We start from the raw sequence: 16020 nt of genomic DNA on the forward strand, positions 1-16020 counted from the left end.
ATTCCATTGCTTTTGGGGGCCACCTGGAGGCCGCGGGGCCCTAAGCAAGCGCTTAGTTCGCTTATGCCTTGGGCCGGCTCTGCCTACAAGTATCATTATCACTGCAGGACGGGGAATAGCCAAACATGCTTCACTACACACCGTTGGAGGATACAATAGCTCACCGACATCACCGCTAACAAAAGCTAGCACGCCTGAATGTTAACAAATGCCATGGGTAGATCCACACCTGACATCCACTGTAATGATACAAAGTACAATAGCAAAGCCAGTCGATACTACTATGATTACATCAATATATTTTTTTTATCTTCACAAAATGTTTTGGTTTCTTAAAAATTCATATTATGTTTATAAACTCAGGAAATACGTCTTTGGACACATAAGGACTTTGAGTGTGACTGATGTATGAACTACTTGGTATTAGATTGATACCTAAATTTGTAGTATCATCCAAAACTAATGTAAAGTATCAAAGACGAGAAGAATATTTGATTATTACATTTTAACAGAAGTGTATATAGAACATATTAAAACGGAAAATATCAATCAATGTTTACTTATATAGCCCTAAATCACTAGTGTCTCAAAGGGCTGCACAAACCACTACAACATCCTCGGTAGGCCCACATAAGGGCAAGGAAAACTCACACCCAGTGGGACGTTGGTGACAATGATGAGTATGAGAACCTTGGAGAGGAGGAAAGCAATGGATGTCGAGCGGGTCTAACATGATACTGTGAAAGTTCAATCCATAATGGATCCAACACAGTCGCGAGAGTCCAGTCCAAAGCGTATCCAACACAGCAGCGAGAGTCCCGTTCACAGCGGAGCCAGCAGGAAACCATCCCAAGCGGAGGCGGATCAGCAGCGCAGAGATGTCCCCAGCCGATACACAGGCAAGCAGTACATGGCCACCGGATCGGACCGGACCCCTGGGACATAGAAGAAAAAGAAAAGAAACGGCATATCAACTGGTCTAAAAAGGGAGTCTATTTAAAGGCTAGAGTATACAAATGAGTTTTAAGGTGAGACTTAAATGCTTCTACTGAGGTGGCATCTCGAACTGTTACCGGGAGGGCATTCCAGAGTACTGGAGCCCGAACGGAAAACGCTCTATAGCCCGCAGACTTTTTTTGGGCTTTGGGAATCACTAATAAAATAAGCAGTTATTAACAGTAAATGAACAAAATAATTAGTAATTATTTTTTACAGCTCGTCCTTTATAATTTTGACAAAATAATAGAATGATAAATGACACAATATGTTACTGCATATGTCGGCAGACTAATTAGGAGCCTTTGTTCGTTTACTTACTACTAAAATACAAGTTGACTGGTATGTTCAACATTTTATTTAAGGACACAATTGTTCTTTGATAGCAATAAAAAAACACATGTTTCATGTACCGTAAGATATTTTGCTAAAAGAAAGCCACTGTACAAACATACAAATACACATACTTATACATACACTCATGCACATCATCACGTTTCATCAAACATAAATTAACGTTGTTGCCCTAGGGTAAACTGGGTAACACATGGCACACTGACAAAGCTTAACCTATTGTTACTATAACAATCTACAAGGTTAGTATAGGTTGCTTCTCTTTCTTCCCCTGCATTATTTTATATCTGTAGTTATCATTACGTATATGTATTTTTGCATTTGAACAATTGTATGGTTGATAATAGAGGTAAATTATTGGTATTGTTCATTATCAATAGCACTATTTCTATTGGTATTTGTATTTCTGTAGTGTAATAATGCTCATTGTCATTTCTGTATTATTTATTTCACTAAATGCTTCTTTGCTATTACTTTTACCATCATGTTTGTACATATCATATTTGCTGATGTTTCTCTATTGTTGTAGTTATTGTTGTGTTTGCTGTTGTTTTTGTCTCTCTGTTTTGTCCCCACAATTTCCCCCTCTGTCTTCCTTTTTTTCTCTTTCTATCCCCTCCTGCTCCGGCTCGGCTGCACCAAATGATAGTATAAATACATTGAATAAAGTCAAATACAAATAAGGCAACAAGAGAATCAATCAATCAATCAATGTTTATTTATATAGCCCCAAATCACAAATGTCTCAAAGGACTGCACAAATCATTACGACTACAACATCCTCGGAAAAACCCACAAAAGGGCAAGGAAAACTCACACCCAGTGGGCAGGGAGAATTCACATCCAGTGGGACGCCAGTGACAATGCTGACTATGAGAAACCTTGGAGAGGACCTCAGATGTGGGCAACCCCCCCTCTCTAGGGGACCGAAAGCAATGGATGTCGAGCGGGTCTAACATGATACTGTGAAAGTTCAATCCATAGTGGCTCCAACACAGCCGCGAGAGTTCAGTTCAAGCGGATCCAAGACAGCAGCGAGAGTCCCGTCCACAGGAAACCATCTCAAGCGGATCAGCAGCGTAGAGATGTCCCCAACCGATACAGGCGAGCGGTCCATCCTGGGTCCCGACTCTGGACAGCCAGTACTTCATCCATGGTCATCGGACCGGACCCCCTCCACAAGGGAGGGGGGGGACATAGGAGAAAGAAAAGAAGCGGCAGATCAACTGGTCTAAAAAGGAGGTCTATTTAAAGGCTAGAGTATACAGATGAGTTTTAAGGTGGACTTAAATGCTTCTACTGAGGTAGCATCTCGAACTGTTACCGGGAGGGCATTCCAGAGTACTGGAGCCCGAACGGAAAACGCTCTATAGCCCGCAGACTTTTTTTGGGCTCTAGGAATCACTAATAAGCCGGAGTCTTTTGAACGCAGATTTCTTGCCAGGACATATGGTACAATACAATCGGCAAGATAGGATGGAGCTAGACCGTGTAGTATTTTATACGTAAGTAGTAAAACCTTAAAGTCACATCTTAAGTGCACAGGAAGCCAGTGCAGGCGTAATATGATCAAACTTTCTTGTTCTTGTCAAAAGTCTAGTATCCTACACTTCTCTTGTTAAGTAAATCTGAACAGCCGGCAACTATATCAACTATATGATTTGCCTGAGAAGCTGGACAGGACAAAAATAAAAAAATAAAGCCAATAATGCCATTTTTTTGTGGTCCCCTTTATTTAGAAAAGTATCGAAATACTGGTACCAAAATAATTGGTATCGGGACAACCCTAGTTTGTTGTCAGCCATATTTGTAAAAGCCATTCATCTGCTTTGCATTTGTCTTCAGGAACGTGATCGTTGGGTGTTTGGCAAAAAGACAAGAAGAAAACCTGGCAAACTAACCAAAGTAAGTTGATCTAGTAGCTAAGCTAAGAAAAGCAGCGTCTGTGGTTCAGCGATCTCCCGAGTGCTGGAGTGTGTCTGCTTAATTGGGCTCAAGAGACTGGAATGACAGTCAGGCCTTCACGGTTGCACATTTCCTGTTTCCAACAATGCAACTTCAGCACGTCTTTTTTTTTTAATGGGTATATTCCTTTTAAAATCATTATATATTACTTAGTCACCAGCCTTGTGTGAAGCAGGAGTGTGATTTAGTGTGCACGGCAGCACAGAGGCCTAAGTGGGAGAAGTGGAGTAAATGCTAATGCATCAGGGATGTTGCTAGGAGGAGGAGTCCCACATCCCCAGCTGGAAGCAGTTGTTGCCTTGGCAAGGTGGTTACGGTGCTGAGTGCTGCATTGTGGCTTTTGGACTTCCTTGGATAAGAAGCGTATTTTGACGCAATTATCAGAGTTTTGTTTGTATAGCTGGACAGCATCATGACGGAGTACATCCTTCTTATCCTATACTTCTCCGCCTTCATTTGTCTGTGTGCTCTGGTGTGCCTTTACTTCTCTGGTTGCCAGGAGATGACTTATAAACACGATGGTAAGGGCTTAGTGAACTTTACCAATGCTAACCAAAAAAGACAAAATGTTGGTGAACTACTTTTAATCAGGCAGCAACAGATGGGTGTTACAATTTACAGTAGTTTTTTATTTTTATTTTTTTTTATACACGTTTCATCTTTTTTCTTCTACAGAGGCATGTTGTGGAGACATATTTTGGATTTGATGAGGAATCTGTAGAGTCCGAAACCTCCTCCCTGACCTCCTTTAATACCGACCTCACCGACCGTACACCTGCCACACCAGAGGAGGAACTAGAGGAGGTAAGGCTTCATTTTTGTGCTTTTTAAGCAAATGATTAGAAGGGTTCTTTGCAGCATTTGAGGCAAGAAAACAATGGGGCAGTTATTTTATAATAATACTAATCTCTTTTTTTAGACTGTCTCTCGCGAGGAGTCTGAGCTTCGATTCCGTCAGCTAACCAGAGAATACCAGGCTCTCCAGCGGGCTTATGCCCTCCTGCAAGAGCAGACAGGAGGCTCTCTGGATGCTGAGAGGGAAGTCAGGGTGGGTATTGTCAACAATAAACAATCCTACAAACTACGGCTGGGCGATATGGCCTGTTATTAATATCTCCATATTTTGAAGCTATGACACCATATACATCTCCATATTTTGCCTTAGCCTTGAATGAACACTTGATGCATATAATCACAGCAGTATGATGATTCTATGTGTCTACATTCAAACATTCTTCTTCATACTGCATTCATATATGCTACTTTTAAACTTTCATGCAGAGAGGGAAATCACAACTAAGTCAATTGACCAAAAGTGTATTTTTTAAACCGTTATTAAGCAGTGGCACAAACATTCATGTCATTTCAAAACAGAAAGTGCAAGATTGTCAGAGACATTTTAAAACAAGCTATTAGTGCACTTTTGTGCATGATGTCACTAAGATGACATATCAAAACAACACTAAATTAAAGTGCACTTTTTGTACACAACGCAACTACAATAGTTAAAAGCAAATAAAGTGCACTTTTGTGCATGATGTCACACAAGATATTTCAATAAGTGTCAAATAAAAATGAGCTGCATAATAGGAAATCAAATACTGTATGTCCTTCGCTATGTGGCAGGTTCCTGCGGACGTTATTAAACTATGTTGTTGACTAATTTTTTCATATGGTGTCGATCTGGTAATGGTTGCTTCGGCATTTTTTTGGTGTGGCACCGAACAGAGATGTTGACATGTGGAGTTTCAAGCACTCTTCCTTCTCTAGCGGGTGATTTTTAAATGATGCTACTTTTTGTAACCATGCTTTTGCCGCATACTGATGTCTGTTCAACATCTTCCTGCTTGAAGCCAAACCACCGCCAGAAGGTTGAACCCTGTGCTGTTTTTCTTGGGAATTAATTCTTCCGTCATTTGTTACCAGATTCGCACCTTCTCTCTCTCTTGCATTACCACTCGCACCACTCCGCTAACATCACAACTAATGCTATCCATGCCGATGCCTCTTTGCTCAGCGAGGGCGTATGACGTGACAGTGTGTAAGAAGGTGCGCTTGTTTTATGTCTCTGTGAGAAGGTGAGACGCGAAAAAGTGAGAAGAGCCTGTAGTGTAATGCCCGCAGCTAAAAGCAACTGTGTGAGAAGTGAAGTGAATTATATTTATATAGCGCTATTTCCTCAAGTGACTCAAAGCGCTTTACATAGTGAAAGCCAATATCTAAGTTACATTTAAACCAGCGTGGGTGGCACTGGGAGCAGGTGGGTAAAGTGTCTTGCCCAAGGACACAACGGCATTGACTAGGAAGGCGGAAGCGGGGATCGAACCTGCAACCCTCAAGTTGCGGGTACGGCCGCTCTACCAACCGAGCTATACCGCCCCATAAACATATACTCGAATACCACGATATAGTCATTTTCTATATTGTACAGAGACAAACCCGCGATATATCGAGTATATTCCAGCCCTACAACAAACCCAAAAGCAGTGAAGTTGGCACGTTGTGTAAATGGTAAATAAAAACAGAATTCAATGATTTTCAAATCCTTTTCAACTTATATTCAATTGAATAGACTGCAAACACAAGATATTTAATGTTCGAACTGGAAACCTTTTTTATTTTTTGCAAATATCAGCTCATTTGGAATTCGATGCCTGCAACATGTTTAAAAAAAAAGCTGGCGCAAGTGGAAAAAAAGAATTGTCGAACAGTTTAAGAACAACATTTCTCAACGAGCTATTGCAAGGAATTTATGGATTTCACCATCAAAAGGGTCAGAGAATCTGGAGAAATCACTGCACGTAAGCAATGATATTACGGACCTTCGAATCCTCAGGCGGTACTGCATCAAAAAGCGACATCAGTGTGTAAAGGATATCACCACATGGGCTCAGGACCGCTTCATAAAACTACTGTCAGTAACTACAGTTGGTCGCTACATCTGTAAGTATAAGTTAAAACTCCACTATGCAAAGCGAAAGCTATCAACAACACCCAGAAACGACGCTGGTTTTGCTGGGCCCAAGCTCATCTAAGATGGACTGATGCAAAGAGGAAAAGTGTTTAATAGTCTGACGAGTCCACATTTCAAATTGTTCTTGGAAATTGTGGACGTCATGTCCTTAAAGAAGAGGAAAATAATCTGGATTGTCATAGGCACAAAGTTCAAAAGCCAGCATGCTGAAAGGTACATACAGGTTTTGAAGCAACATGTTGCCATCCAAGCAACGTTATCATGGACGCCCCTGCTTATTTCAGCAAGACAATGCCAAGCCACGTGTTGAATCAGCGTGCTTAATAGTAAAAGAGTGCGGGTACTAGACTGGCCCGCCTGTAGTCCAGACCTGTCTCCCATTGAAAATGTGTGGCGCATTATGAAATGTAAAATAGGACAACAAAGACTGTTGAACAACTTAAGCTGGACATCAAGCAAGAATGGGAAATAATTCCACCTGAAAAGATTGTAAAATGTGTCTCCTCAGTTCCCAAACCTTTACTGAGTGTTGTTAAAAGGAAAGGTCATGTAACACACTGGTAAAAATGCCCCTGTGACAACTTTTTTGCAATGTGTTGCTGCCATTAAATTCTAAGTTAATGATTATTTGCCCCCAAAAATATGGTTTCTCAGTTGGAACATTATCTTGTCTTTGCAGTCTATTCAATTGAAAAGAAGTTGAAAAGGATTTGTTGATATTGTATTCTGTTTTTATTTACCATTTACACATCGTGCCAACTTCACTTGTTTTTGCTTTTGTACATATTTAGTGATTTCCTCTCTGAAGCAGATGTTCTTTAACCCCTCAGACACGTGAGCAGCTGCAGGTGGAGCTCAGCGGCTGCCAGGCCAAGATCCTGGACCTGGAAAAGGCTCTGGTGGAGCGGGGGCAGGTAACAAAAACGAGGGAAGGCCGACGCAGCTCTCGCCTTCTCCTCTCACTGGCACTCCTGCATGTCTTTCTGGCTGCACTGCTCCTGGTCTGGCGCTATGCTGACCAGGTCTGCCTCAGGTTCCTGTGATGTCACTTCCTGCATGTATGACTTCTCCACTCAGTACCTGCATGCTTTTTCTGTCCAGGGCTCTCTCTCTTGTCATGCACCTCAGTGTGGAAACCAGCAAAATCATCCTTTATCTTTTCTTTTTTTTTTTTTTTGCTTCTCGTAGATTTGAACTAGGACCAGTATCTTTTTAAATCCAATAACAAGGTATTTATGTTTATTACTTTGTTTGTGTTAGGGATTTTACGGTCAGGATTTTAGCTGTCGATTCCGATACCAATCTTCCATGCGTGAAATCGGCCGATACAGATCACATGTATTTACTGTACATTTTTCTGTATATTAAGAATGTAGGAATATCAACACAATATTTAAAATAGTTCCTTATTGTACTTTATTGCGTACTGTTACATCTCTTTTATCACAAAGTCAATAGTACGCAACACTTAAAACAAAAGTAACAACTACAATCTAATTTAAAGTCCTGTTACTAGGGAATTATTTCCTGAATTTGTCAACATGAAAATAAAAATCTAGATTCCTTAAAATGCTTATTTCTTGTGTTGTTTCAAGCGAGCTTAGCAATTAGCATGTATGCTCTTAAACATGTTTAGCCTCATCCTCCGGTGATAATGATACGTACTTAAGACATTAGGAAATGTTGTTTATTTTCCACAATGGAGGTGAATATATCGACTAAGCTGTAACCGCCTCCGTCAGTCGAGTGACCAAAAAATAAAGTATCTTTCAGAAGTAGGGATGTAATGATTTGAAATTTTCATATCGTGACCAAAATCCATCCATCCATCCATTTTTTTTTTTTTACCGCTTGTCCCTTTCGGGGTCGCGGTCGGTACTGGAGCCTATCTCAGCTGCATTCGAGTGGAAGGCGGGGTACATCCTGGACATGTCACCACCTCATCAAAATGTTCTCGGTTATTACTATCGTCCCGGTATTGTAGAATCTGCTCAAAAAGTACTTATAGGCACACTGAAATCTTTTGACAGAGTTATTTTTTTTAAGTAACTATAAAAATAGAGACTGTTTGTATGTTTTGTGTTTATTATACAAGGAATAAGCCGTACAAAATGGATGGATGGATGGATGGATGGATGGATGGATACTTCACCGAGTGTTTTAGTCTTAGTATTTTATCTTTTGAATGGCTAAACTGATATTATTTTAAATAGTGGTTTGTACCATAGCACTGATTTAAATGAAAAATGTGTGACAAACTACAATTACACAGACAAACTGCTCCTAGGAAGAAAACACAGACAAAACTGCTTGTAACTTCCGGTAGGAATGTCAGAGAGTCATGAAACAAAAACCACTATGTAGGGTCTGACTTAGACCTACATTTGAATAATTAACATACTTTAGCAAAAATCAACAGGAAGCTTGATATTTTCACTTCAATACAACAACTGCATTACTTTCACAATGCATTAAATAGTGAAACCAAGGCGTCTTCAAACCTGGGGCTCGGGGGCAGCAGCCCAAGGCGCGCTCGCACCTTCGCAGCCTAATTTGACCCCCTTACCATATTTCAAAACTCCCCAAATTTGACGCACACATCGGTATGGAGCGGCAGACCAACTTATTAAGCAACCAAACCCCAAAAATGAAAATTGCGCGCTAGGGCCCCCTAGGAAGAGACAAAAAACAGACTGCTTGTAACTTCCGTTAGGAATGTCGTAGAGACATGAAACATGTAGGTCTGACTTAGACCTACATTTCCAATTGACCCTTCTATAGCAAAAATCAACAGGAAGTTGGCAAAAACCCCTTCAAAACAAAATTTTCGCAAAAAAGTAAATTTTTGCCTCTTTGAACTGAAATTTGACCCCCTTAAAATGCTTCAAAACTCACCAAACTTGGCACACACATCAGGACTGGCAAAAATTGCGATCTAGTGAAAAAAACCAAACCTTAAAACTCAAAATTGCGCTCTATTGCAATTTTTGAATAAAACACAGAAAAAACGGTTCCTAGGAAGAGGAAACAGATAAAACTGCTTGTAACTTCTGGTAGGAATGTCGGACAGACATGACACAAAAACCTCAATGTAGGTCTCACTTAGACCTACATTTTGACGATTGGCATCTTTCAGTTAAAATCAACAGGAAGTTGGCGATTACCCCTTCAAAATAAAAGTTTTGTAAAAAGCCGTCACCTTTTTCTAGACAAAACTGCTTTTAACTTCTGTTAGGAATGTCGTAGAGACATGAAACAAAGACCTCTATGTTGGTCTGACTAAGACCAGGGCTTCAGTCGCGGGGGCAGCAGCCGAAGCGGAGCAGCCAAAGGCGGACCCGACCAACGCTGCTTGCAGCTTTAATTATTATTATTTCTGGTGGTCGTTGTGGTGTCCAACTCTGGTCAGTGGTCCTCGAACGCACCGTATAAACACCTTTTTCTTGTATTCCCCTGAGTGTAGAACCATCACACTGTTTTAAGAGAGCACAGCTTGTAGGTTCAGTGTGCACGGATACATAGATTTGCTGCTCAATGTGTTTGTATAAATCAAGATTGGGCTGTGTTGTTTTTTAATGGGGAAAGATGTTAATAACTCTTGTTTTCATGTTAGTATTTAAGCGAGTAAGCTGGCGCCTGTCAGTCAGTGCAGTTATCAATCACAGTTTTTCAATTTAAAACGGTAATACTTACTAGAGATGTCTGATAATATCGGACTGCCGATATTATCGAGCCAAAAATGCTTTAAAATGTAATATCGGAAATTATCGGTATCTGTTTCAAAATAATTGGTATTTTTGTCAAAATTATCGGTATCTGATTCAAAAAGTAAAATGTATGACTTTATAAAGAAGTACAGAGCGCCAAAAAACCTTAAAGGCACTGTCTTTGTTTGCCGGCCCAGTCACACACACAAGTGAATGCAGCGCATACTTGGTCAACAGCCATACTGAGGATGGCTGTATAAACAACTTTAACACTGTTATAAATATGCGCTACACTATGAACCCACACCAAACAAGAATGACAAACACATTTCAGGAGAACACCTGCGCTGTAACACAACGTAAACACAACAGAACAAATACCCAGAAGCCCTCGCAGCACTAACTTTTCTGGGACGCCACAATACACACCCCAAAACCCCGCCCATCCAACCCCAGCCACCTCAACCTCCTCATGCTCTCTCAGGGAGAGCACGTCCCAAATTCCAAGCTGCTGTTTTGAGGCATGTTAAAAAAAATAATGCACTTTGTGACTTCAATAATAAATATGGCAGTGCCATGTTGGCATTTTCTTTCCATAACTTGAGTTGATTTATTTTGGAAAACCTAGTTACATTTTTTAATTCATCCAGCAGGGCATCACAACCAACTTATCCATAATAATGGGTTGATTCCATGACTATATATATCGTTATCGGTTGATATCGGTAATTAAGAGTTGGACAATATTGGAATATCAGACATTGGCCAGAAAGCCTTTATCGAACAACTCTACTACTTACCGTCAGGAGTTTACTCTGGTTATCATTAATTCCATTTATCTTTAATTTGAAAGTCATCAATCAGCTTGGTCCGATGTCATACTTAAAAAAACAAAAACCGTGAAAAAAACGTTCGATGCCGATAATTGGCACACACCTGTGCAAAACCACATGCATACTTTATGTCAGGGGTGCCCACACTTTTTCTGCAGGCGAGCTACTTTTCAATTGACCAACTTGAGGGGATCTACCTCATTTATATATATCATTTATATTTATTTATTTATGAAAGAGACATTTTTGTAAACAAGTGAAATGTGTTTAATGATAATACAAGCATGTGTAACACATATAGATGTCTTTCTTTCACAAAGACAAGAATATAAGTTGGTGTATTACCTGATTCTGATGACTTGCATTGATTGGAATCAGACAGTAATGATGATAACGCCCACATTTTCAAATGGAGGAGAAAAAAAGTTGTCCTTTCTGTACAATACCACATGAAAGTGGTTGGTTTTTGGCATTTAATTCATCCAGCTTCCATACACTTTACAAGAAAAACATTGGCGGCAAATTCCGTAGCTTGCTTGATTGACATTCACGGCACCCGAGGGTCTTGTGAGATGACGCTGGCTGCTGCCAGTTCATTATTATGAAAAAATGACAGAGAGGAAGGCGAGAAACACTTTTTATTTCAACAGACTTTCGCGCCGTCCCTTCCGTCAAAACTCTAAAGGCCGACTGCACATTTCCTATCTTCACAATAAAAGCCCTGCTTCATGCTGCCTGCGCTAACAAAATAAGAGTCTCGGAAAGCTGGCGTGCACAAGTGATGTGCACGGCAGCTTTCTGAGGGATCGCTTGTGCACGCCAGTTTTCCGAGACTCTGTATTTAGTTAGCGCAGGCAGCATGAAGCAGGGCTTTTATTGTGAAGATAGGAAATGTGCAGTCGGCCTTTAGAGTTTTGACGGAAGGTACGGCGCGAGAGTCTGTTGAAATAAAAAGTGTTTCTCGCCTTCCTCTCGGTCATATTTTCATAATAATGATCTTGCAGCAGCCAGCGTCATCTCACAAGACCCTCCGGTACCGTGAATGTCATTTAAGTGACGTCTTGGTGAAGATTGATGATCACTAATTTTTAGGTCCAATTTTTTTTAAAAGCCTGGCTGGAGATCGACTGACACACCCCCCGCGGTCGACTGGTAGCTCGCGATCGACGTAATGGGCACCCCTGCTTTATGTAGTAGCCATAAATAAAGTTATGTTATTTTGACTGAATTTTGATAAGATATTTATATACAGTAGTGTTACTCTTTCTCAGGACCTTTATCTGTGCATGATCCAGCTCTGTCTTGTGATTTGCTGCTCTGCTGCATTTCACCCCAGACAGCCTTCTGTTTCTCCTGTGACTTTTATGACCAGGACTTTCTCAGCATGCTTTCACCGTTATCTCAAGATACTGCTTCCTTTCAATGGATCAATAAACATTTGCTTCTGGCAGTCTGCTCTTCTTTCTTTGTGTCTATATTGTGTTTGCATGTGTCGTTTTCAATGAAAGGCGCCATCTGGCTGATTGATTTTCTCTCTTACCTATGTGCTCCTTTCTTCTTCCTCTGCTCCTTATGTGAGTGTCATGTTGTTCTGATGTTGTGCTTGGTTGCTGTGACAGGACTCCAAGTGGGTGGAAGAGAAGCAGCACTTGCTCAGGACAAACCAGGAACTTCATGAAAAGGTAATTTGCAGTCTAGCTAGAGTCTCGCTTGGGGAAAAGTCACTTGGCGCCACTTGGTTATTTACATATATACCGCTTTTTTTTTTCTAATTATAAATCGCTCCGGAGTATACGTCGCACCGGCCGAAAATGCATAATAAAGAAGAAAAAAAACATATATAAGTCGCACTGGAGTATAAGTCGCATTGTTGGGGGAAATTTATTTGATAAAAGCCAACAGCAAGCATAGACATTTGAAAGGCAATTTCAAATAAATAAAGAATAGTGAACAACAGGCTGAATAAGTGTAGGTTATATGAGGCATAAATAAGCAACTGCTATGTTAACCTAACATATTATGGTGAGAGTCATTCAAATAACTATAACATATAGAACATGCTATACCTTTACCAAACTATCTCTCACTCCTAATCCATAAATCCCATGAAATCTTATACGTCTAGTCTCTTACGTGAATGAGATAAATAATATTTGATATTTTGCGGTATGAAAGCGCTAAAGTTGTAGTGAGTTTACAATAATCACCCACGAAACATTAGTTATTAGAGGGACACAATTCATGCGTTGTTGTACTAGTGAGCCACGGATGAGGAGATGCTGCTTTGTTATTGATTGAAGTCTGAATGTCATTGAAAAAAGTTAGCGCCATCTTTTGACACTTCTTCCGCTCCCGTCCTTGCACGCTACACCACAAAGAAATAGAGGCAAAGGACAAACTAAAAAATAACATGTTAAACAGAAGTGAAATTTACATTTAAAAAGCAAATACAAATTACCCTAAGAACAATTTGTTAGATAAAAAGCAGTTAAAACAATTAAATGTATAGTTTCCTTGAGCCTTCAAAGTGAAATAAGTGAAGAACTTTTAAACAATATTGTCATTTATTTACATGTACGTTTATAGTGTAGTAATATTGTTTAACTCATTTGAAGAACAGGTGACCTTATTTTTTGGAGTATAAGTCGCACCTGCCGAAAATGCATAATAAAGAAGGAAAAAAAAACATATATAAGTCGCATTTTTGGGGGGACATTTATTTGATAAAATCCAACAGCAAGAATAGACATTTGAAAGGCAATTTAAAATAAATAAAGAATAGTGAACAACAGGCTGAATAAGTGTAGGTTATATGAGGCATAAATAAGCAACTGCTATGTTAACCTAACATATTATGGTAAGAGTCATTCAAATAACTATAACATATACCAAACTATCTCTCACTCCTAATCCATAAATCCCATGAAATCTTCTTCCTGGAGGTGGCTTCTAAACAACTCTGCCAACTCCAAAGGTATGCGCCGCTTCCTCTTGTCCTTTTCTGCTGCATATTTCACTACGTCCAGCTTGTAATCTGCACTACATGATTTCCTTTTCAACGCCATTTTTGTTCAGCCCATCTCACTTTTTATAAGTTACCGCCAACGTTGAAATGATCCATTTTAATAGCTACAGCAGTAGCATATAGCAGTTAGCATTACATGACCCACAATGCACTTCTGCCATGACCCTCCCCCGCACAATTCTTATTGGTTGACGTGTGTGTGACGATTGCTGACATTTTCTTGGTCTCATCCGCGAATGAGATAAATAATTTTATTTGATATTTTACGTTAATGTGTTAATAATTTCACACATAAGTTGCTCCGGAGTATAAGTCACACTCCCGGCCAAATTTTGAAAAAAAAGTGCGATTTATAATCCGAAAAATACGGTAACTCACTGGAGCCCAGATAGAAGATGACTCCTCTTTCTGAGCCTCTCTGTCAAGGGGGAAAAGAATAAAAATAAATAAAGAATAAACCTATCTTTTGAGACACTATTTAAGTCATTACAGTGGGGGACATGTTTTATTTTCAGAGGTAGATTGTTCTACAGCTGTCTAGCCACAGCAGAGAAGGCTCGATCCCCTCTGGATTTCAATCAGTTTTTTGGAAAGACAATGAGAATCTCAAAGAACTTGTGGGGGAGTAGACTTGTATTAGGGCCGCAATATTAATCTTTGAAAATGTATTATTTTGCCGTCAAATATCTATGAATTTTACTGTTTGTTAAATGTTGTGGTGGCGAACTGCACTATATTTTATATATATTTAAATTTTCCTGAAGGAACTCTCCTGAAGGAATCAATAAAGTACTATCTATCTATCTATATTATTCACCTTTTTCTTATATTTTGTCCCTTATGTTGCTATACAAACACCTCAATGTGAAGCAGCGTCCAAACCTCTGCATAAAGGTTTCACTTAAAAAAAACAACGTTCTAATGCAGGGATGTCAAACTGAAATAGAGAGTGGGCCAAAATTTCAAATTGAACAAATTAACCTTTTAATAGGGACTCAAGTTTTGCATTGAATATTGAACAAGCAAGGTTTACATAACTTAAGTGATATGCAAAATCGAATTTCAAATAATAATAATAATAATAATTAAAAAATATCAATGGCATATGAAATGAAATGCAAATACAAATTGAATGCCTCTGTTTTGCAGCCTTCTGATGTAAATATTAAAATAAACTTTTTCCACGGGCTAATACATTTGAAAATAAAATAACAATAATGAATGAATCAAACATTCAAGCCTTGGTGTAGCAAGAGAGAGTGCATGAATAAAATGTTAATTATTGCTCAGTTTGCTACACTGAGTTGCTTTAACACTGAATATGGAACAAGCAACGCTTATCAAATCAAATCAACTTTATTTATAAAGCTTATATAACTTAATAGTGCAAAATCAACTTTCAGAAAACAAACGTAAAAACAACGGTATATTAAATAACATTTAAATAAAAGAATCGAATGCCTCTTTTCTATTTGCAGCCTTCTGAGGTAAATATCAGCATTAACTTTTTCCACAAGCTAATAAATCTGAATATAAAATAATGAGGTGGCGGGGGGTAGAGTTAGTGCTGCTGGGTATTTGTTCTGTTGTGTTTATGTTGTGTTACGGTGCGGATGTTCTCCCGAAATATGTTTGTCATTCTTGTTTGGTGTGGCTTCACAGTGTGGCGCTTATTTGTAACAGTGTTAAAGTTGTTCATACGGCCACCCTCAGTGTGACCTGTATGGCTGTTGACCAAGTATGGCTTGCATTCACTTGTGTGTGAAAAGCTGCTTATGTTATGTGACTGGGCCGGCATGTAGTTTGAATGGAGGAAAAGTGGACGTGACGACAGGTTGTAGGGGGCGCTGAAGGCAGTGGCTTTAAGGCACGCCCCCAATATTGTTGTCAGGGTGGGAATCGGGATAAATTCGGGACAATGGTTGCCAGAAAATTTTTGGGAGGGGCACTGAACTTCGGGAGTCTCTTGGGAAAATCGGGAGGGTTGGCAAGGATGAGTACTAGCGGTGAATGCGGTCTTACAGCGACACCTTCACTGTATAATAGTGGAGGGCCAGCTCTAATCTTAATTTGATATTGCCTCAAAGGCCAAATGAAATTACACGGCGTTTGACACCCATGTTCCAATGCATTGTAGGGCTGTTCGGTATACCGGTATTAATAAAG

The 16020-nt window shown here is 39.6% G+C and overlaps 1 protein-coding gene across 1 annotated transcript in view; it reads left to right on the top strand.

Moving 5' to 3' along the window:
• Positions 1-16020, top strand: part of jakmip1 (janus kinase and microtubule interacting protein 1) — a 65103-nt gene that overhangs the window by 34235 nt on the left and 14848 nt on the right. Inside the window, exons 9-13 of the mRNA XM_061899781.1 lie at positions 3196-3255; positions 3991-4119; positions 4235-4363; positions 7120-7203; positions 12449-12511. Coding sequence (XP_061755765.1) covers positions 3196-3255; positions 3991-4119; positions 4235-4363; positions 7120-7203; positions 12449-12511 — 465 coding nt within the window. The remainder of the gene's footprint in view (positions 1-3195; positions 3256-3990; positions 4120-4234; positions 4364-7119; positions 7204-12448; positions 12512-16020) is intronic.

Source organism: Nerophis ophidion, linkage group LG05 (assembly GCF_033978795.1).
Source record: "Nerophis ophidion isolate RoL-2023_Sa linkage group LG05, RoL_Noph_v1.0, whole genome shotgun sequence".
NCBI lineage: Eukaryota > Metazoa > Chordata > Actinopteri > Syngnathiformes > Syngnathidae > Nerophis > Nerophis ophidion.